Genomic DNA, 25,196 nt, shown 5'->3' on the forward strand with positions numbered 1-25,196 from the left:
ATCTTTAATGAGACATAGATGATCCTTTTCAAATAATTAATTTTTTTGTTGCAGATTCATTATTGACTTAGAGATTTTTGCCAGTTTTCTGGGTAATGATTCTCACATTAATGAATTCCTTTCCATTATTAAATACAGTAATGTTATAATTGAATCATACACATAAATGTTATTTCCGTGGTTTCATGGCCCATTTAAAATAGTTAGAAGTGCAATTTACATATCTGAAGTTATATATTGACCCTTAAAAGAGAGTTCACAAAACTGAATATTTTGTCATTTACTCACCCCCATGCTTTTCCAAATCTGTATGACCTGCTTTTTTCCCCCATATTAGTGAATGTAAACGGTGAACACAGCTGTCTGTGGTGTCCATCCACTTCAATTGTATTTGAAAAAGGCAGTCGTAAATGGTTAATAAAGAGAAAATTGTCAGATTAAATCTCGTTTTGTGTCTCAAAGGAGTCTCAGAGGCAGGAGTCTTTGTACTGTAAGCCCTAATGTAAACTGTGGGCCGAAGTAAGCCTTTGTTTGGGTTGTAGTTGCTGACTGGTTAATTTATTGTTGCCTGTCCCCTCCGGTCCAGCGCTGGTCTGGCTGAAGATGGAGTGTGGTGTTCAGGAATCCATAATTTCCTTAGAAAGGCTTTTAAAGCAATGTCTTATGGGAACTTTTAGTGTTTTCTTCAAAGATTCAGGTTCGTTATATGTACTTAGAGCTGAGAAACATTTGCTGGAAGCATAGAACACAGTATGACCTCAAGGTGGCCACATACATGTACACAAACTGGCTGCCATATACCACAGCTTGTCGAATGGCACTCAATCACGTCCATCGTGTTTTCTTTGGTCAAGCGCAGCCAATGCAAACATGCCCTGGATTTGCTATATGTTGATGCAGCAACAAGGATGGAAGGCTGGAAACTCAGCAAGTTCAAACATTGTAACCTATCCAGCAGAATCACAAGTCATGTTCGTTTCAGATTATTAGTTTCGGAGAGCAGTGCTGACGGTGCACCGGAGGTCTCACTCGGCACCACAGCCCATCCAAACTCTGCCATGGTGAAAGTGACAAGTTGTGAAACTGCAAAAGCTGCAAAAACCCTGAAAGTAGTTTTACCAGAGGAGATAAAGTTAGTTAAACTGATGTTTCTTATACTTATTTCTTAGTTTTCTTTTTATTTTGGGCTGTGTTTCATCTTACTCTGTTCCTCTGAGAAATCTAATTTGATCCAGATTGGAATGTCTGTGATTGTGCTATAAATATTTTGTACGCTTCTCATTTATTTTGACCTTTGTTGTTCCTCACCTTAATTAATTCCTTCTTTTAATTAAATATGTAATGTTTTAATTATATATTAAATCACATTTATGCACAGAGTATGTGATCTTTCTTAAATTTAACTTGAAAGAATTTAAATTTTTAGGATAACTATTTTTTTTAATCTCATTTACTCAATGTTATTCCACACCTGTATGACTTTCTTTCTTGTGTTGAACATAATAGAAGATATATCGAAAGTTTAAGAGGTCCAAAGCAACACTGGACCCCAATGACTTTCATTGTATGAACAGAAACGGTAGAAAAGTGGTATATTTTAACTTAAGTGCTTTTTTAAAACCTAGTCCAGTCTGGATATATGGCTTAATATGGTAAAGAGTTGAAATTTAAGTGGCAAAGTTTTTTGCAGAAAATTCTCCTTGACCTTAGTGACCTCTAAAAGGGATGAATCAGTATCTTGTAACTGCCGCGGAGGATTGTGGACACGCACAGGCTCACCGAACCGTTCAGGCTAAATAAACAGCAGCGATTTAGGAAGCAGAAGTTTATGCTAGGAGGTCTCTCTGTGGCTGCACTCAATAAATTTTTCACAGGGAGCAATTTTGAGTTTGAATGGATTGAGGTTTTCTCAATCTCATCACTTTATTTACGTTTCAGATTTTCCTCTTTTGTGGTTGAGCTTCATATTTTTGGCGAATGGTGATGCATAGCTGCAAGGCATTTCTTTTGGATACCTTGGAAAGCTATAATACATTGGCGTGTAGGCCTAAAAATCCATCAAATGTCATTCTTCCCTGTCTTGTGATCGAAACGGACTGCTGACCTGGCTGAAATACAGAGAGCAGTTTAGAAAGCAAGCAAACCCAAGGCCAAACTCATTTCATCTTCAAGTTTCTGATCCCCTTTGTGTTTTTCACAGTTCTGGCCTTGCTAGGTAATAAATGTCTCTCTTTATTTGTTAAATATAAAGTTTCATTTTCACATCAGCTCGAGGTAGAGCTCTGTGTGAGTCTATACCTGCAATCCAAAGATTATTACTTTCTCGTGATAAATGTTTTTCATATCCCAATCATCCATTATTATTTTCTCATTCTTTTGCAAGTACTGCATTTTTTTTCTGCTTAGCCATCCAATGCAAGGCAAAAATGAACCCATATATTCACCTTGAGAATTTAGAAATCTGTTATCAATTTATTTATGAAGTTTGTTACGCTTGGCATATCAGTAGTGCCAGCTTATCTGAGCACATTCCTTTTTGAGCTGGAATGATTACTGTAGGACTATGACCATCTGGAACACTGGCACATCTTCAGGTTTGGAAATCTTCAAACGTCCAACTAACCAAGGCCAAACATTGTCTATATATATTTATATTTTTGTAAAATTGCTTTAGAAGCCCAGTTTAATTGTAATTCTGTTCCTTTTATACTTATCATTTAAACATGATAGCTCCGACCTGTAGCACGTTTGTGCTGCAGGCGACCTGAGTTTGAGTCCAGCTTCAGAGATCTTTCCTAATAAATATATATTAAAGTCCCCCTGTAGTTAATATTTTTATCCCTTAAAACTCATCTTTGATCACCAAAATGACATGTTTTTTCTTGTGAAAAAAAAAAAATTCTCATGCCTTAAAATAGTTTGAATGTTACTCTAAACCCTTGCTTCATTTAGTATACGCGGATCTATGAATATGCTAATTAGCCCCACCTCCACTCACATGAGTTCAGAGATCCACTCGGTCAACTTACTGAGGTAAACACAACACAATTGTATCGCCTTCTACAACGTCGGACACATAACGGTAATAAATATGATTAGCCTTTTGCTTGACTACATTATCAAAAAGCTAAGAATGTGTTGCTAACCATATTCCCGCTCACGACAGCTATCTTCTAAAAATAAGTATCTTTAGAAGCTTTGAACACATTATAACGGCAGTCGAGAAAGGCATATAGTTCATTATAACATTGTAATTGACATCATAAACCCACCGTATTGTTAAATCTACCCGATTTTTCATATCAACAGAAAAATATATACCAGAATAACCTTCTCTTAAGACTCTCCTGCTTCAGATCCGTCTTAGTTAATGTATGCTAAAGCTGAAACGTTGATGTGATTGGTTACATGGTAATTTGTGACATCAGAAACACAAGTGATTTCAAACCATGTTTTTGAAATTGTTTAAATCACTGCAGTTTTAATGAGAAAATACTCAGCAATGGTGTTGACTTGCACATGGTTTGTCTTAAAGCATATTAAAAACACCTCATAGACATACAGTATAAACAACATTAAAAACTTGATTTTCACCACAGGGGGACTTTAAATATTTTCTAATTAAAACATTTGAAATGTTAAATGTTAAATCTACGGAAGGGGATTAGGGCCAAGCAATAATAAAAAAAATAAAACCATCTTGAGATTAAACTCGTTAAATTTCGAGAAAAATCTAAATAAAATGTTGAGAAAAAACTCATTAAATTACGAGAAAAAAATTGTTAAATTAAGAGAACAAATTTGTTAAATTATGAGAAAGATGTCGTTAAATTTCGAGAAAAAAGTCGAGATGAAATGTTGAGAATAAACTTAAATTATGATTACGTTATAATTTAACGACATTTTTCTCGTAATTTAATGACTTTATTCTCATGATTTAATGAATTTGTTCTCATAATCTAAAAACTTTTTTTCTCGTAATTTAATGAGTTTATTCTCAACATTTTATCTCGACTTTTTTCTCGAAATTTAACAAGTTTTTTTTCTCGTAATTTAATGAGTTTATTCTCAACATTTTATTTAGACTTTTTTCTCGAAATTTAACAACTTTAATCTCGAGATGGTATTATTTTTTTATTATTGTTTGGCCCTAATCCTCTTCTGTATAAATGGAGAAAAAATCTTTTTTTTTTTTTTTTTTTTTTTTTCCAGAGGAACTTTGTGTATGAGGAACTCTGTTATGACAGGACAATCATCTACAACCTTAAATAAGAGCACTCTAAAATAGCTGATTAGAGAAAGTGGAAGTAGAAAGAAAATATTCAGCAGTTGAAAATTAATAAAGCATCTTTAACTGTACGTACAAAATTATGGGCCTAAAGATTACATGAATTCTTGCTGTTTCAGGGAGAGAGTGAGACAAAGAAACATTATGTATACCGTACAACAGGGGTACTCAACAGGCGGCCCGCGGGCCGCATCCGGCCCGTCAGCATTAAATTTGTGGCCCGCATCATGCTACATATAAATGTATATTTATTATAATTTGCGTCCAAAATTTGCGTGAATATTACTTCGTTTTTTTTTACACGTACACGTATTTTTAGGCGTACAGTGCACGTGACGCTGTAATCATCAGCAGAGATCGCGTATAGTGTACGCGCGCAGCACAGTTTTTCTAACCGCAAAGAACAATATAAACTGAAGGCACTTTGCACGCGCGCATTGAATAGTTTTTGTACCAATTTAGTTTGTCCACAAGGTGTCAGCACTGAAATGGGCTGTTGTTTCAGTCTGAAAAGAAACGGATAAGACGGAACAAGAGTAACAACAAACAAACAAACAACAAAGCCGACCGTGTTGAAGAGCGCTCGTTTGAGGGGATTAAAAGATACCAGCAACTCTAATTTTAAACAAGTAAAAAGACATTTTATTGTAACTATTTGAGCGAAAAAGACTAGACAAGCATGAATCTCTCTAGTGCGCATGTGTCGAGCACTTGTGTTCGTGAACGCCACTAAAGGCTCGAGACTGTGCGCGCAAGTAAAAAACAAGTAACCTTATTTTTCCATGATGAAATGCAGTTGACATTCCTCAAACTTTGCAGTGTGTAAGTTGCCGAGCATCATGAAAAACACACCTTTTATTCTTAATGTCAATGTGTTATAAACAGAAAGCAAGCAGCGCTCCCATTAAAGATCTGTCATCACATCATTGAGCTCACGGAGAATATTTTATCATGTTTACAACGTTGGTTATAGTTAGATAATTCATGAGATTGTGATTGAACATTAAAAAAAAAGAAAAAAAAAGATTTTTGGATTCTTACCTAATTAAAAGGTAATAATAATATAAATAATAAAACGTTTATTCTCTGAGTATAAATAGGTGCTATAAAAAGTGTTAAAAATGTGCAATGGAGTATAAAAAGACTATAAAAAAAGTGCAATGTTTTCGTCTTACGGACAAACTCTTATCAGCTAGTGAACAACAGCCAGACCTTAAATTTCTTGTGAAAAGAAATGAAATAAGGATGAATAAGGATTTCTTTTCATCAGTTCTTGTTTTTCTTTATGCATTTGTACATTAAGAATACAGCAAGACAAGCTATTAATCATTTTTTTAAATGCCATTTATCATGTTAAGTGACACTTTAAAAAGGACACCATACTATTAAGACTTAGCTAGATAATAAACTGCACTTTTAGTAAATAAACAGTAAAACTACAAATATTGTCTTAAGTAGGCCTAAAAAGTCTTACGATCCAAGTTATAACTTGTGGCCCTTCGTGTTTCATTTGGTTGAAATGCGGCCCTCTTGGCCTCTGAACTTGAGCACCCCTGCCGTACAAGATATAAAACATAAATAGACATGTCAAGTAGTAGAAAATATGTATTATGTAGTATTTTGTTGATATTACTCATGGCAAGCTCTGATTTCCTAGAGAAACACAGAGATGGCGATGCAGCTATTATTTGCATTTACGTGTTCATTTTGATGTATTCAGTTTTATGTATAATACCGTGCTGTGCTATCCTCAGCCTATGCTCAGCCGTTATCCAGTAAACACGAGGAATGACTGTGTCTGCCGAATATTTTTCCTATTATTTGGTAAATTTCATTATTCGTTTTGAAGCATTATCCGTGCCTTTCCGAATAAGGTCTTTCGGCCTGGGGCACATCCAGAAACATGCTGGAGTGTGATTCTCTAAGGAGTTCCTCTGCTGATAGTTGTGGCTCATGGAGTATTTTCTGAGACATAATAAGGTTCTGGCATCATATCACCTGCTCTTTGTGCTTAAAGATAATTCCAAAGATGTTTTTCCCATCATATTTTTCATTAGACAAAATAATGCAATCGTTATTGGTTGTCTGTGGTATGATTTCAAACAGTACATAGTCTCAATTTCAGCCTGTCTTTCTTTGTTGTGTGTAATCTCTTGTTGTGTGACATTTCAGCCCCTCAGTTTAATGTATTTATCTTATCTCAGCTTCTGCTTTAATAAATGTCACAATTTATCTGAGTGTAATTCCTGTGTCCCTTTGCTGCTGCTTTTCTTGTTGGACAGTATGTTGAGCCACGGTGCTTATGTGGTTGCTATGAGTTCCCATGAATTTTTTTGTCCTATCCTGCGGTCTATTCCTGAATTATTTTATTCCAAATATAATTTACAAGTTTATTACAAAACCTTTTTATTTAATTTGGTTGCTTAGTCTTATCCTCCGGACTTTGACCCATAGCTCTCATGCAGAATATATACTGTTCCAGTCATTTTCTGTCAAATCTATAATTTTCAAGATATTTTACCTTAAGATTATGAATGCTACACACAGAACAGTTTCATGTATTAAAGTATGCTGTAGGGTCAGACAATGGCTTCATACATTTTTAACGGAGGTGCTTGGAGGTTTGTTGTCTGAGGCTGAGCTAAGTAAATCATCTTCTGTAGCTTTACACTTGTCTTCGGGCCCAAAGTTGCAGATTCATGGGAAAAGTCTCATTAAGAACAGTGGATTATTAAGTGCGGATCCCGATGGCTTTTATCCATTGAGACTGCTCTCACCAAATCCCTCTTGGTTACAGCCAATTTACTCATGAAGGAAAATCAAATATTTAACACTTCCCAATTCTGTCAATCATGTAGGATAAATCCAAGAATGATGAGGCATGCGTTAGCACTCGGGAACTGGAAACACTGACAGATTTTCAGAAAAATTCCTTACTCTGAAACTTTGAGGAAAGCTCAAAATACACTGCTAGAAGTGCAGTCTGGACATAATATGAGAGCGGCTTGTTGGTTTAAGTGAATTTTAAAAGCTAAATCCTCATATGGCATCTTGGCTGATGGGCTGTTTTTTCTTGATCCGTTTATAACTGTGCTCAAAGCAGTAAATATTCAGCTTGTTGAAGTTGAATTACAAATCTCACGGGGTGTTCACTCTGAGAGAATGGCTTAGATGTTTTCCAGTCATGTGCATTTTATTTGTTTGAGAGGCTGGGCATTGGAGGACTTTGATTTAGGTTGTAGCATACCTGTGAATGGAGTAAATAAGCATTCTAATTTATTCATTTATTTATGTATTTATTTATTTTATAGTTATGGTGTTATCTGCATTTTAAAACCTCCAAGCATGTATTAATAATTTCCTTACTGAATTTTTTTTCATTACATATTTTAAGAGCTACATCAAGGCATATTGCTTGGCTTTTGAATATTAAATCTATATAAATACATTGGAAACGCAAACAAAAAAAATAATCATGAATCGTTGTTATAATATCCGTAAGGACTTAAACTTAATCCACATTAAGATCTCTTAGCAGCAGATATTATTAGTAGTAGTAGTAGTAGTAGTAGTAGTAGTAGTAGTAGTAGTATATTTTTCAAGTAATCAGTATTAACAATTAATTGTGCATTCTTATTTATATTGTACATTTTTATTTATTTATTAACAAAAAAATCTATTTTAAATGCACATTTTAGCATTAATTTTAAATTATTTTTTTAATGTTTTTGTTTTATTATTTCTAGTATATAATTTTAATAGCAGCCATGAAAAAAATAATAACAAAAATAATTATTGGCTAATTGTTATTGACATTTTTATTTATTTATTTATTTATTTAGTTTTGACTACACACATAGTTGAGAAAAAAGTCAAATATAATTTTTTTTTTTTTTTTTACCTTTCTCATTCAATAAATCTCAGAAAATAGAAAAAATGCATTTTCGCGGCAGAACCCAGAGCTTACTGAATTTTTGGCAAGCTGCTTTTTATCCCAAATGTCCTGGAAAAATTGCTGCCAAAAATTATTATTCTCTTTCGTTCACTTTTCTTTTGAATTGGTCTGTTGTGTGCTTTATCTCCATGGATGTTATCCTCATATGCCTGTTTCTAGTAGTTTAATTTCAAACTGATGGAGAGAAACTGACAATTGGAGGAAGGGAGAAAGCCTGCATCCCTCCTACCGGGCAGTGTTAAACCACTTATTTCAAGACAAACTGGATTATAGAGAAAAAAAGAAAAAAGACAAAAGCTAAATTCCACATTGGGCTGCAGAAGGCCTGACATTGAAAACAGGGCCTGCATTATGAAGATGGACACTTTTATGCATTTGTTTATGTGGGAGATGATGGAGATAGAGCCAAGCACTAAAATCCCTCTTCGTCTATAACTGGTGGTCGTTCTCTAAGGGTCTAGTGTTATCAGATTTTGTTCTGCCTTTCTAGATGGTTTTCTGCCTTCCTGTCTTATTCTATTCCCCTGTTCAATCTCATCTCTAGAGAATTAAATGACGTTACAGGGAAATGAACATTGTGTGCATAGAATTTTTATTTATTTTTTTTGTACTATTTGATAGTGCTTCAAGTCCATTATTTTATATTGACACGTCTCTGCATACACATGTAAATAGCAACGCCTTCAGCGTGCACATATGGATGCGGTTAGGACTGATGTGTGTTACCCAGTGCTAGATACTAGACAGACTAGAAGTGACAGTTGCTGTTTATCAGATGGACAGGTAGTGTGAATAAGAGTTTTACTATGTGTTTGTGTTCTTAAACTCTCTTTTCCGGATGTTTTCGCTTAGTTAAACACAGCCACATTTAGCCCAGCATTGTGCATTAGATAGAAAAAGGGAAATGCATTCCTGCTCTCTCAAATATAGTGTCTTGTTGTGAGAATTGGAGAGATTTTTTTTTTTCCCAAAAGGAAAAGTCAACATGAAATTTTACTTTAGTAATATGACTTATACCATGGTTTGTCTGAATACTCGATTCTGATTGGTTGGAATGTGTGCTATAAAACCGTTTAATGCACAGGTAGTTCCAAGTCAGTTTAATCACTATTCCGTCTTAATTGCTACTCTAAGATTGCTACTCTCATTGAAACAGAGATCGTGCTGCACATACAGAAAGAGGAGCACAGAAGCTTGTCACTTTCCTGTTAACTTTACTACTGAATGGCTACATTATATTACTCAGCAAGGAGGTTGTAAAATCACTGTATTTGAAGTAATTAAACTAACAGCTTCATTGCTTGTAGAAACGCTGCACAGACGCAGGTAATTCACACATACACATCTCTCTCTCTCTCTCTCTCTCTCTCTCTCTCTCTCTCTCTCTCGATAGGCTAATTCATTCAAATAAATGCTATAATAAAATCAAATAAATGTAACCTTACCACACTACTTCATCTCTGTGACTGATTTAAAGCAGACAGAATGCTAGTTCTAATGAATGGAAGCTGACAAAAAATAAGCGTTATTTTAAAGCATTTTAAATGTAACACTGAAAACATCAATGACAGCTTTAAAGTGTTAGTTCACCCAAAAATGAAAATTCAGTCATTTATTACTTACCCTCATGCGGTTCCACAACCGTAAGACCTTCGTTAATCTTTAGAACCCAAATTAACCCAATATATACTATATTTTAGTTCAAATCCGATGGCTCCATGAGGCCTTCATAGGGAGCAATGACATTTCCTCTCTCAAGATCCATAAAGGCACTAAAAACATATTTAAATCAGTTCATGTGAGTACAGTGGTTCAATATTAATATTATAAAGTGACAAGAATATATTTGGAGCACCAAAAAAAACAAAATAACGACTTATTTAGTGATGGCCGATTTCAAAACACTGCTTCAGGAAGCTTCGGAGCATAAATGAATCAGGGTATCGAATCATGATTCAGATCGCGTGTCAAACTGCCAATGGCTGAAATCACGTGATTTTGGCGCTCCGAACAGCAGATTCGATACACTGATTAATTTATGATCCGATGCTTCCTGAAGCAGTGTTTTGAAATCAGCCATCACTAAATAAGTCGTTATTTTGTTTTGTTTTTTTGCGCTCCAAAAAAATGATCGTGGCCTTATAATATTAATATTGAGCCATTGTATTCGCATGAACTGATTTAAATATGTTTTTAGTAGTGATCGACCGATGTATCGATTTACCGATATTTAAGCATTTTTCCATAATCGGGTATCGGTTTTGTAATATCGGATTCGCCGATTTACGGCGCCATCTTTTGGCCGCTTTGAGACTTCCTCCGTCTGAGGAGATCAGTCAACAACAACTCAGTGCACAGGTAAAGTATATGTTCTACTTGGTTTGCTTTAATTAATCAACTTTATTTAACATAACAGACATGCACAAATGAGATCTGAGACATAAATTCCTGATATAGTTAATTTATGCAGCTTGTTTCTAAACAATTGAGACGAACTCATTGAGTCACGTAGTGTAATTCGTCATGTCCTGCCCCAATAAAGACGTAACTTTACATGAATTAAATAAAACCGACATGAATGAGTGCATGTTGAAAATAAAAGCGCTGAATTTAATTCTCTATCTGTTGTATTTGGTCACCATTAGTCTAGAAGAAAAAGTTCGTTCATATTGCTTAGCAACTGATGGATGATCAGGAGGCTTAAGCACGGCCACTGAATGAAACTTTTGACAAGATTATCTTGTTTAAACACCCTAGATTATGTTATCATTTACTACATAATTATTTCGCTAATACACATATAAATATAGCCTACCGCTTTGTGGAAATTAATTATTTATTATCTCCATGCGCGATCGCGGTTGATTAAGTTATAGTCAAACAGCACTTTGTCAGTTGGCATTTCATGATTTAACGTTAGATTAAATTTAGATCATAAAATGCCAACTGACAAGTGCTGTTTAACTTTATTAGATTATATAATCATTTGATTTACTACATAACCATTATTTAGTTAATACAAATCTAAATAGATGCAGCTCTGTGGAAATTATTTAGTATCTCCACACGCGATCGCGGTTGAGTAGCCCAATTTATAGTTTTGTGTAAATGCATAGATAAGTTACAGCACTTTGTCAGAAAGCATTTCATGATCTAGACTGACAAAACATAATAATTAATAACACTAGTTGGAAAATGCAATGATGTATGCTGTTTTGTTTGTTACTTTCCTGACAATGTTATATATTCCAGCTAATATTATTCAGTAAAGTTTTTTTTTTTTTTTGTATGCAAGGAGGGAGTGATTGTTATAAATAAAATGGTTTGTTCAGCTCATTTGTGTTGTAGTAATTGTCAAAAACAGAAGTATAACAGTAAATAAATATCGGTTCTGCATATCGGTTATCGGGTACATAAACATGCAAATAATCGGTATCGGTTATAAAAAATCAATATCGGTTGATCACTAGTTTTTAGTACCTTCGCGGATCTTGAGAGAGGAAATTACATTGCTCCCTATGCAGGCCTCACGGAGCCATCGGATTTCAACTAAAATATCTTAATTTGTGTTCCGAAGATTAACAAAGGTCTTACGGGTGTGGAACCGCATGAGGGTGAGTAATTAATGACAGAATTTTCATTTTTGGGTGAACTAACCCTTTAACTTGTCAATGCTGGCAAATGATCATGGTATAAGCAAGATAATCCACGGCTAGCTGTACATTAAGCGGTTTGAAAGCACTCTGCCTCTCGTCAGGTGGTTCTTTGCCTCTGTGTCGTGCATTAAAATAGTTTAATGCATAGTGTGTCAGGATATTTCAGAGTGACAGGATATTTAATGAGAAAAAAGGTATGGAACTTGATTTTATCCTTTGGGATACACTCAGGGTTCAAAAGATTTTTAAGAGTGTATGACTGAATTAATTGGGATTCATGGAAAGTGGGCTTTAGACTTGAGTGCAGGTTTTCTAAAACAATGCATATATAGCTATAAATTGGTTAACGTTATCCAGTTGTTAATGCTGGCATTATCACAGGAATGAAAAAAGGAAAGGGAAATGGAAATGAAGTTTCCTTTACTTAGAAATAATGTACTGCTCGTGTTCAGTAAGATCAGTGTGTTTAAAATGTAAACTGGGTCCATTTTGATTTAATTTTGGCATTTAATACATTTAATACATTCCACATCCATCATTATACATATATTAAAGCAAAACGGCAGATTGAGCAAGAAATAATATAGGCCGGAACTTTTTCAGCAAAAATTGTGTCAGCATAAAAGATGTCAGAAAGGTATTAAGTTATACAGAAAGTGTGAGAAAGATAGTACGTTTGCATGAAATATTGTATATAAAAAAATAAACAATTTTTCTTCACAAAAATGTGCTCTGATGAATTATACACAAGACCAGGAACCAGTGTTATTGTATAAAATTTTCAGTACTTCAGTTTGTGCCTGTTTTTATTATTTATGTACAGTATGTTTGCATGTATGTATGTAACTTAAACTTAAACAGTATATTGTACATGCATAGTATCTTCTACAGACACACACACACATACACACACAGAAAGATTCAAACCTACGCAAATCCCAGGGTCTATGTGTTTTGGCTCTGAACCTGCAAGTGCTAAAACCCATGCTGGTTCTTGAGAGCCTGCGCAGTCCCAAACCTGCAGCCGCCTCATAAATCCAGCGAGAATCCTGTGTGCAAGCATTCACACTCCCCCGTGACCTCACTGACACATCTTCAGCCTCCGCTAGAGCGCCACAATCTGTCTCACTCTCTCCGTCTCACCCCCACTGGGCTTAAGCTCCGTTAGACCACCGCTAATATGTATAGAGTGGAGTTTTTATATATTTATATGTATGCGTGCAACTATATTTACAGGCTTTTCGTGAGGTTGGCTGACAGGGTTATATGGAGTTCAGTAATTCGCATGTACGTGCACTAAAATGACAGATGCATCCCCATCACCATACTTATTTGCAGTGATTTATACCTGTTGAAAAGTATGAATTTCTCTCATACTTTCATCTGTTTGAATTCACAGTCCTTCAGTGCTAGATGAAGATGGTAATACATCAACCCAAAGCTCTCCCGGCCCCTATAAAAATCCCGTATCAACATTCAGGAGAGAAGTGTCATTAGATGTGAAGACATTTTGAAAGCCTTTTCCGGCAATGAATTCTTTGACTCCAAGAATGTAATTATGTCTATATGCTGTGTGATTGTCGCTCTCTTGTGTAGTTCATTAATTAGGGACATGAACTGCCTCTGAGATGTGGTGAAGTATGTGAGGACTTTCAATTGTAACCAAGGAAATACCAGTACTTGCAAGGCAGCAAAAAATGTAGCTAGAGTTATATCCAGTTTTACGACTTTGATTTTTGGCATAAATAAAATGCCACATCAAAGCCGCCGTTGATGTTATCGTGACTGTCAGCAAGCATCTTGTTATCATGAAACTCGGCAAGCATCTTTTTTTCAGCCAGCTGTTCCCGAGAAGCAACTAATTGTCTTCACATAGTGAACTACAGATAGCTGAAGAGGTATTAGAAAATAATTTCTATGCAAATATGTGCAAATATTACAGTGACCTCATCACTTAGTTAAATTTTGGGAATGTAAATGGGACATTTTTATATTATAAGGTATAAAGTTTATAAAAACCATATAAAAAAGCAAGACTGAAATTATCTATAAAACAAAGTTTAAATAGACATGATCACTTTATGCTGAACATACAGACTTTATTTAAAGGTGCCTTCGAATTAAAAATTGAATTTACCTCGGCATAGTCAAATAACAAGAGTTCAGTACATGGAAATGACGTACAGTGAGTCTCAAACTCCATTGTTTCCTCCTTCTTATATAAATCTCATTTGTTTAAACGACCTCCGAAGAACAGGTGAATGTCAACATAACACCGACTGTTACGTAACAGTCGGGATCATTAATATGTACACCCCCAATATTTGCATATGCCAGCCCATAATCAAGAATCAAGACATTAGACAAGGCAGTATTAACGTCTGGATCTGTGCACAGCTGAATCATCAGACTAGGTAAGCAAGCAAGGAAAACAGTGAAAAATGGCAGATGGAGCAATAACTGACATGATCCATGATATCATGATATTTTTTGTGATATTTGTAAATTGTCTTTCTAAATGTTTTGTTAGCATGTTGCTAATGTACTGTTAAATGTGGTTAAAGTTACCATCGTTTCTTACTGTATTCACAGAGACAAGAGCCGTCGCTATTTTCATTTTTAAACACTTGCAGTCTATATAATTCATAAACACAACTTCATTCTTTATAAATCTCTCCAACAGTGTAGCATTAGCCGTTAGCCACGGAGCACTATCAAACTCATTCAGAATCAAATGTAAATATCCAAATAAACACTGTACTTACGCGATTAGACATGCTGCATGGCGAACACTTTGTAAAGATCCATTTTGAGGGTTATATTAGCTGTGTGAACTTTGTTTATGCTGTTCAAGGCAAGCGCGAGCTCCGTCGGCGGGGAGCGTCAGCATTTAAAGGGGCCGCACAGCATGAATCGGCTCATATTTAATGATGCCCCGAAATAGGCAGTTAAAAAAATTAATAAAAAAAAATCTATGGGGTATATTGAGCTGAAACTTCAGAGACACATTCAGGGCACACCTTAGACTTATATTACATCTTGTAAAAAAACGTTCAATGGCACCTTTTACATTTTATTTTGTAGATCATTTCAGTCGTAGGTATGCTCTTATCCATTTATTTATTTATTTATTTATTGGTAAAAATATTTTAATTACATGCATACAATTGCTACAGCTGCGTATTTTCACCGATTTTTCAATGGATTTAGCATCAACAATAGTGCCCAAAACATTAGATTTAGCTTATTTTATAAATATTTATATATTTTTATATTATTAGATTTATTATTATATTATTTATTTCACAATTTTTTTGTGTGGGGAAAAAAAAAGTATCATATGTGTTGCCATAGTTAGCTAGTTGACGCACACCGCTGAAAAAGACATGGATTAAAAGATTGATTTGGTTATTTATGAATCGATACTAAAATGTTTAAATGGAAATAATTTCTAAAAACTGCTATTTTTTGGCCAAACTCTACTTACTGCAGTAGTTTGTTCTTCTAATTTTTTCTAGTAATCTGTCTACAGTATATTCTTCTAACTTTTTTTTTTTTAAATTTATTTATTTTTTTTATTTAAATGATGTGGGCAGTTGTAACCTTCATACCACTGCAGTTTGGGTTCTAAGCTGCAGAACCTGGATACAGTTCTGTATTTCTCTTCAGTCAGACAGTTCCGCTTGGCCTCTGTAGCCTGCCGCTTCAAGACCCCTGTGGGACCTCCCGTTTACGACCTCTTCCCTTCAGCCTACAGTTCACTCCGGTGGGATATGTGCATTCCACCTGAAACAGCCAGCCATACTGTATGCATGAAATCAAAACACCTTGAGATCTTATCGATATTTTATCATGTTAACCATTTTTAATCCTATAAATGTTTCTTGTGTGTAATATCTTAATCATTTTATACATGTTCAAGCTATTGTTGTAGTTAGTTGTACTGCTTATTCATCTTTCGGGATCATTAATGCACACATCATGCCTTCGGTCAGTAAACTTAAACAGATGTCACAGGAACTAAGAGACACAGGTGGTTAACTTGATGTTGTCCCTGGCTTTAATTAGTGACAGGTTGATATCTTACAGACATTGAGACTGTACTGCAAAATAAAAGAGCTAGGTTACTTTTTAAATAGCTCTCGCTCTTTGCTGCAAGGTTTTTCTTTTTATTTATTCATTTGATTTGTTTATTTACTTATTCTTTCACACCTGAAAGTACATTTCTAAAAAGACTAGTTATTGTATTTTTTTTTTTTTTTAAGCCTTTCTGATGGCATGTGGTCACACATTCAGAGCCTGTCAGGACTTATGGTAAAAGTTACGTCATTTGGGATATGCTCTATACATCTGTGCTACATAACATGAATACATGAGCCTGTTACAGACGTTTCCCCTGTGACTAATAATGTGATCTTTGTCTAAAGCAGAGATGACCAAAAACACGACAAAAAAATCAATATTGTATAGAACAGCTGGACATTAATGCTGAACATATACTCTCATATCATTCTGTTAGTGAGTCAGCAGGGAGAAAAAAAAATTTCTAAGTTACAATAAATGGTGTCTTGGACTGACAAAATTCTTCACAAATAACCTTTAGGGGGGAATGCTTTGTTAATACTTCCCAAGTTAATCTTTAATATAAGCATTTTCCAGATGTACAGTACATAACATCTTTTAACTGCTATGAAAATGAAAAATCTGCCATTTACTTGCATTGTTCCAACTCTATGGAATACAAAAGGAGATTTATACTGGTGTTTTCCATATATTGAAAGTGAAAGGAGGCAAATGCTAGCAAGCTCTAAAACTGACAAAAAAAAGTACTATAAAACTAGTATAGAAATAGTCCATATGTGACCCTGGACCACAAAACCAGTCATAAGGCTCAATATTTTGAAACTGAGATTTATACATCACACGAAAGCCGAATAAATAAGCTTTCTATTGATGCATGGTTTGTTCGGATAGGACAATATTTGGCCGAGATAGGAATCAGAGGGTGCAAAAAAATCTAAATACTGAGAAAATCGCCTTTAAAGTTGTCCAAATGAAGTCCTTAGCAATGCATATCCACTGACAAAAATAAGTTTTTTATATATTTACGATAGGAAATTTGCTAAATATCTCCATGGAACATGATCTTTTCTTAATACCCTAATAGAGTGCCCCAGGGATGACGCGTTTTTGTAGGCCAACCCGGAAGTTAGCGGCGCACGGGTTCCCTCGACTGAAAGCCTATTCATTTTTCCCATACACTTTTGGAAAATCGCAGAAAGTGTTTAACAAAGGGTTATGACACTTACACGTTTTGTCTATCAAGATAATCTTTACAAGTTAACACGATATTTATAGATTTTGAAGCCTAAATAAAATCGTCAGATATAAAAGGCTAACAGTAGGCTATAAACGGACTACAGCACACCATGGTCGCGGATCAACATCACCACCACCAAGCTTCCTCAAACTTTATTTAGAAAACAACTCTATTTAAAAACATGCTCGCTGATTATGATCTGTGCTGTTATGAATACTTATCCACTTTTTCATGAGAAATGCTGTCCAAATGTCCCGTTTTTAATGATGACGTCTAAAGTCCCCGCCAAAGGAAGTAGTCCCTTTTAGCAATTTGTTAGCAACCGCCGATTTTAAGACACAGTAAAAGTTTAAAAAATCACAAGTGGGTTATAACTGGTGTGTTTTATGTCATAGATCAAAATGTGAAATTATTTAGAGGCTTTGTTAACCACAGACCTTATTTCAGGCGATTTAGCAAAAACCCATTCAAAGAACCCATAGACTTTACGGCATTGGAACCGGAAGTCCTAAAATGCTAACTCGCTTCCGGTTTTTGCCTACAAAAACGCGTCATCCCTGGGGCACTCTATTTTGACCCATACAATGTATTTTTGGCTATTGCTACAAATATTCCTGTGCGACTTATGATTGATTTTGTGGTCCAGAGTCACATGTAGTATATTGCCAGCTGAAAAAGAGCTCAAAAATCATTTGCAGTTCTGTGTTGCATTGTTTAACTTATGAAACATGCATTTGTCATCATTGATACCAAAAGTGAAGATTTTCAGCAAATAACAACTCCAATTTTCTCTCAAATTTTCATATGGTTTCTTTTAGCTTTGAATTTCACTTACAAGCCATATGATATCTGTGATTCAACTGTGTCTGTTCTCATTCACTTCCATTGTATTGGAATTAACAGTGTTAACATCCTGCCCAACATTTCCGTTTGTGTTCTGCAGAAGAAAGTAAGTCAGGTTTGGAATGACACGAGAGTGCGTAAACATTCTTTTTTGGGCAAACTATCCCTTTAATGGCGATTGACAAGGCCTTGAAGTGATCATTTGTGTGTTTGTTTGCCTTCCATGTCGAATGAGTTCCGTGTTTAGAGGAAGTCATAAAATTGCTTGAGGGTGTCCTCGATCCAAAATCAACATGAAAAAGAAGGCGTACTGAACTCTGCAGCTGCTCTACTGGGAACTATACAATATTATCCCCCCTTTTACTTAACGTGTAAAATATTCAAACACTCCATAAATACTCTGAAATCATTTTCATGCTGGAGTGTTTAATATCAGCACTGCGGTATGATGGATTGGCACCTTTATGAGGCCATATCTTGTTTATTTTATAAAGTCTGTAAAAGCCGGCTGTACGAGACAGAGATAAATGCGGCGCTGCCTTGTGCTGTGACGTCAAGCTGTACTCGCTGACCAGCAGTCAGTGACGCTACGTTTATTATTCTGGCCTCTCTGAAAAATGTGGAAAATGTGTGTCTAGATTTGGCCAACAGTTTTAAATTGTTTGCAGTGACTGGAGATGCAAAGGTCTGATTCTTGTTAACCATCACAGGCCTCGCAAGGATTGATGTCACGATGAAACCGTAGCATGTGCATGTGGTACAGTATGTATTGAATAACACTTAAAACTTCAACAAATTGCTCATAAGCGTTGCTTGTCTTCCAGATTGCACTGCAGTGTTTATTTTTCCAATCTCAATTTACTTACTGTTGGATCTGCTGCTTTTTTTCTTCATTTTTATTTCATATTTAATGCAGTTGGAAAGATTTGACTTATTGGTCACTATTGGTGTTGATTTACTAACAAGACCTTGTCCAGACTTGAGCTCAAGGGTTTGAAGTCCTATAGAAAAGAAAAAAAAAGATTCTGCAGGGTCCTTTTTGAAATGTTCCAGTCTGTTTGTTCACGTCTATTTTTTGTTTTCCCTGCAGAAATTGCCTCCCTATGATTTATTTAATCAATTGAATGTAAGTTGTTTTGTCTTTTTTTGTCTCTCAGAAGAAGAACCTGCACCTGCTGTTGAGCGTGTTCCTGCTGGGCTTCTGGGGCATCATCCTTCTGGCTTGCCGTCTTTACTGGATGGGCAACAAACCTCCAAACTTCTCCAACTCGGACAACCCTGCAGCAGATTGTCCCTGTTTCCTGACTAGAACGCTAACGTTCTTTTTCCTCCCCGCCATGAACGTTTGGCTCCTCCTGTGCCCTGACATGCTAAGTTTTGATTGGTCGATGGATGCCCTGCCTCTTCTGAGGAGCATTGCAGATTGGCGAAACCTCCACACCGTTGCCTTCTACGTCTCGCTTCTGACGCTGGCGTGGTTTGGTCTTCGCCAATACCCAACCAAAAATAAGGAGACCAACGGAAAAGCCCATAATGTAGCAAATGGGAAGTCCACGAACGGACACAGTTGTAGCTCTGATTATGAAAACTCGACTTTTTACTCAAACTCAGTGCACGTGAATGGAACAAACGGCACTGCAAAACACTATTCGTCATCTTTACCCACCACAGAGAGTTTGGTGGTCTTCTCATTGGGTCTACTGGCCATTCCCTTTCTGCCTGCCACCAACCTGTTCTTCTATGTGGGCTTTGTGGTGGCAGAACGAGTACTGTACATCCCTAGTATGGGCTTCTGCCTGTTGGTAGCAGTGGGGATGAGAGCTTTATACATTAGATTGAGGAGGAAGTCCTCTAGAACTTTGGTTCTAGGCTGCTCTGCTGCCCTGGTCCTTCTCTTTGGGATTAAGACAGTGTTGAGGAACCGTGACTGGCAGAACGAGGAGATGCTATACAAGTCAGGAATATCTGTGAACCCTGCTAAAGGTAATTTTAATATTGTCCAAGTATAGTCCAGTTTCATGTTTTTTCTACCTAGCTTTTGTTCTCTACTTTTATATATATATATATAAAAAAAAGCATATTGGCTATAACATCCGATGGTTTATTAATTAACTGCGTGAAGGCACTGAGTCGTAAAAAGTCTGTTGCAAAATCCAACGTTTTTCTATGGCTAATTAAATACTTGCCAGAACAAAATGAAATCTGTACAAAATACGGCAGGGCTCTTCAATAAGGACATCCCACGGTCAGCGTGAATCACGCTTGGGACAGTTGAACTGAGCAAAACTATCACTGTCGCTTGTATAACAGTATATTGGATCCATGCAACTCTTAAAGTGACAGCAGCCTAATATTCCTGCTGACTGCATTTTAAAGAGTTAGTTCACCCAAAAAACGTTCAGCTTCAGAACACAAATTAAGATATTTTTGATGAAATCCGAGGGTTTTTTTTTATCTCCCATAGAACGCAAAAAATTACTACGTTCAAGGTCCAGAAAAGTAGTAAAGATAATATCTCAATTTGTGTTCTGAAGATGAACGAAGGTCTTGCAGGTTTGGAATGACATGAGGGTGAGTACTTAATAACAAATTTCATTTTTGGGTGAACTAACTAACTCTTTAATGTTACATTTGTTTACCTAAAAACTACTGTTAAACCAACCTAAAAAGCACTGCTTATTTCATATGTATATTTGTTGAAATTGTTCTCTATTATTATCTCCAGTGTTATTTTAGTATCATTGAGATTATAGTTTGTATTAATATTTTGAATTCAATTTATATATATATATATATATATATATATATATATATATATATATATATATATATATATATATATATATATATAATATGTTTCATTTAAAATTTATCCCATTATCTAGTATTTTTTTTGTTTTTATTAATTTTTATTTTAGCTGTAGTTATTTTAGTACATAAACTAAAATTAAACTAAATGAACATGAGCAATTTTGCCATGGCCACTAGCTAAAATAAAATGTTTACATTTTTAAATATATTTTTATGATATTTCAATAGACTAATATTTTATTTTGTGTAACAAAAATGTTTATGGTTTTAATTTTAGTTGACTATAATAACCCTGCTCTGTTCAGACCATAATTCTAGTTTATTCAGCCATGTTGCAGTATTTAGTTACCCATAGTCATGTTCTCATCCATCAACTGTCCAACAACCAGGAGACTGTAAGTGTTACTTGACGGGGTGAAAGCAGGATGTGTTGCAATCATTTATTTCCCCAAAATAAATAAATGCTACTGCAAACCAAAAATGGCAGTTGTTCATCAAAAAAACTTTTGAGGTTTGAGGTTTTTTAAGCATCTCTTCATTTCTGTACTACTTTTAGAGTTTAGTGGTCTATTTCTCAAAGATTTTAATTTAAATCTAAAACATGTATTTATATATTTTTTAACTAAGTGATATTGGCATTTACGAAGTGTAAAAAAAACAAAACCACAAATGCCTTTTAAAGTGCTAATTTCAATTAACATTACTTATTTTATTATGAACAAGAGATCTAATGCATTAGAATCATTTAGAAGTTCCCTCAGTTTATCAATCACATGGATTCATGCATCAAATTCATTTTGTGTGTGGAGGAGAACCACTGAACTGTTAAATTATCATTCTCTCTGATTGAATTAATCTATTAACGACAGCCCGTTATCTTTATTTGCTAAATCTCTCAAATTGATTATTACAATTTCATTTAAATCATTTATCAAGGCAGTCTGCATCAATATGACTTTGTAATTACCTTCCCGTGATCCAATTTTACAGGCTATGGCACTCTCATCCCTTTTCATGGCACAGATACTATGCATGGGTAGCATCTAAGATTGAATTATTTTAATGTAATTTACTTTTTCCCCCCTTGTTTGTGCCTCTTGTAAGCAGTATTAACCTTTTTGTGAATTTCAATTTCTGTATTCAGATTACTGCATTTGTGCCTTGGAAGCACAAAACATTTTCATAAAATTTCACAATGTTGCACTATAACCTAACCGTGACCAAAATGCAACAGTCTGGAGACCACATCAAAGATTAAACCAATAATCTAACAAAGAAATTACATGTGATTTACATATTTGGATTACCGGAAAAAAGTGTACCACACTGTAACATGCATGTTATCTAAATACGTTTTTTATAGAACCATATTAAAATGTTGTGTAAAAAATGTGGAAATGCCTCCCTGGTGCGATTTTATGTTAAAACATCTTTAATTTTTATAATCAATAAAACAAAAGATATACAAATAAAAAATACATTATTATTATTTAATTATTTTAAGTTTAAGGGTTTTTTTTTTTTTTCTTATTGCATACTTACCTTTTTTTCTGAGGGGGAAAAAAATATTTTTTTTAGTATTTTGTAGGTTGTTTGTCCATCGATTTCAGATATTTGTAGACTAATTTTTTTATTCTATTAATTTCAATTGGTTTTATTCTCCTTCCTCAGCCTGGGGTAACTTGGGAAATGTCCTCAAGAACCAGGGAAAAGTGGCGGAGGCCGAGCGAGCCTACAGGAATGCTCTGTACTACCGGAGGAACATGGCTGACATGTTGTATAACCTGTGAGTGAGCAAACTTCCTCCTCGCGGCAGACTCTATCGATCTGTCCTATTAAACCTGAGGAAATCTCCTGAGAGGCCAGCAACTAAGACTGTCCCCAGATTCATCAGCCTTCCAGAGGATGGTGACAGGGACCCCCAAGACACATTAACCCCCAGAGTCAGGGCATGAAGGCACTTAATACATAATTCATACACTGCACACGTTTGGGCTATTCAGTTATCCATATAAATCAGTGAGAATGGGAATCCTTAGGCACCTCACAATTTGATTTGACTTTAATTCAGAGAGTCGTGATGTGATTACAAAACGATTCTTGATGCATCTCAATTTTTCAGCAAGCGCATACGTAAATGCTTGAGTTTAGTGTGACGGGTTTTGCACACTGCGTCCCACTGCATGGGACATTTTCCTGCAAATGCTTTTACAATAAACAGTATTATATTATTTATATTTAATACTGTATTAAATATTTAATACATTTATCTATATTTAACAGTATTATATTATTTAATTTAAAACATATTATATTCTGATTTATAATTTTATTTATAAAAAGAATCATTTGAAAATCCATCATAGGGCATTTGGGTTTTCCTCCAGCCTCCTCAAATGTTAGTTTTTATTCTCTGGAAGTTGATTTCATAGTCATGTAACTCACATATCATTGAACAAACTATATTTATAAATGAAGTGACTATAATGGTTTCCATGACCTTTTTCCTTTTTTGTCAATTTTAATTGAAGGTTTAGTTCACCCAAAAATGAAAATGATGTCATTAATTACACACTCTCATGTTGTTCCAAACCCATTCATCTTTGGAACACAAATTAAGATATTTTTGATCTGTGAGCTCTCTGGCTTCCGATAGACTGCAACGCAATTTTAATGATGTCTTAACTACGTTTCTGGGCCTTGAAAGTGGTTTTCAAGGCCCAAAAAGGTAGTTAAGACATCATTCAAATTATCCATGTGACTACAGTGGTTCAACCTTAAAGGTGCCCTGGAATTAAAAATTGAATTTATCTTGGCATAATTAAATAACAAGAGTTCAGTACATGGAAATGACATACAGTGAGTCTCAAACTCCATTGTTTCCTCCTTCTTATATAAATCTCATTTGTTTAAACGACCTCCGAAGAACAGGCGAATCTCAACATAACACCGACTGTTACGTAACAGTTGGGATCATTAATATGTAATATGTACACCCTCAATATTTGCATATGCCAGCTCATGTTCAATGCATTACACAAGGGCAGGCAGTATTAACATCTGGATGTGCACAGCTGAATCATCAGACTAGGTGAGCAAACAAGAACAACAGCGAAAAATGGCAGATGGAGCAATAATAACTGACATGATCCATGATAACATGATATTTTTAGTGATATTTGTAAATTGTCTTTCTAAATGTTACGTTAGCATGTTGCTAATGTACTGTTAAATGTAAAGTATGTAAATGTTAAATATTTTCATTTTTCAAACACTTGCAGTCTGTATAATGCATAAACACAACTTCATTCTTTATAAATCTCTCCAACAGTGTGTAATGTTAGCTTTAGCCATGGAGCACAATCAAACTCATTCAGAATCAAATGTAAACATCCAAATAAACACTGTACTTACGCGATTAGACGTGCTGCATGACAGGTTATATTAGGTGAGGGTTATATTAGCTGTGTGAATTTTGTTTATGCTGTTAAAGACAAGCGTGAGCATTTAAAGGGGCCGCAGCCTAAATCAGCTCATATTTAATGATGCCCCTAAATAGGCAGTTAAAAAAATTATTATTTTGAGCTGAAACTTCAGACACATTCAGGGGACCCCTTAGACTTATATTACAAAAAAATAAAAAATAAAAATTTAAAAAGACATTCTAAGGCACCTTTAATGTTATGAAGTGACTAAAATACCTCTTGTATACAAAAAAAATCAAACAAAAATAACGACTTCATTCAACAAATTCTTCTCTGCCATGTCAGTCTCCTACACTGTTAACGTAGTACATCCGAACGCCGGCTCGTTCTTTTTTTGTTTACACTGTGTTTGTTGAATAAAGTCGTGTTTTTGTTTTTTGCACACAAAAAGTATTCTCGTCACTTCATAACCACTGGTTGAACCACTGTAGTCACGTGGACTATTTTAACAATGTCTTTACTACCTTTCTGGGCATTGAAAGAGGTAATAATGTTGCAGTCTATTGGAGCTCAGAAAGCTCTTGGATTTCATCAAAAATATCTTAAATTGTGTTCTAAAGATGAGCGAAGATCTTACAGGTTTGGAACGACACAAGGGTGAGTAATTAATGACAGAATTTTCATTTTTGAGTGAAATAACCCTTTAATTGTGTTGCCCATACTTTGACACTGTTCTTGTTTTTGGTTTTTTTTTCTCTTGTATGCAGGGGTCTGTTGCTCCAAGAAAACAATAGATTCTCAGAGGCTCTCCACTACTATAAGCTGGCTATTGGAAGCAGGCCAACGCTGGCTTGTAAGTACAGCTCCTCTTTTAATGAACAATTTCAAGCCTTCTGAG

General features: G+C 35.1%; 1 protein-coding gene across 3 annotated transcripts in view; it reads left to right on the forward strand.

The window, feature by feature from the left end:
• tmtc2b (transmembrane O-mannosyltransferase targeting cadherins 2b) overlaps positions 1-25,196 on the forward strand; it is a 132,053-nt gene that overhangs the window by 75,866 nt on the left and 30,991 nt on the right. For 2 of the 3 annotated variants that reach the window (XM_067389208.1, XM_067389209.1), the window contains exons 3-5: positions 19,220-20,045; positions 22,545-22,659; positions 25,066-25,151. In XM_067389208.1, coding sequence (XP_067245309.1) covers positions 19,220-20,045; positions 22,545-22,659; positions 25,066-25,151 — 1,027 coding nt within the window. Of the gene's footprint in view, positions 1-18,795; positions 18,825-19,219; positions 20,046-22,544; positions 22,660-25,065; positions 25,152-25,196 lie in introns of those variants that run through there. The other variant, XM_067389210.1, reaches the window with a different exon arrangement.

Source organism: Chanodichthys erythropterus, chromosome 7 (genome assembly GCF_024489055.1).
Source record: "Chanodichthys erythropterus isolate Z2021 chromosome 7, ASM2448905v1, whole genome shotgun sequence".
NCBI lineage: Eukaryota > Metazoa > Chordata > Actinopteri > Cypriniformes > Xenocyprididae > Chanodichthys > Chanodichthys erythropterus.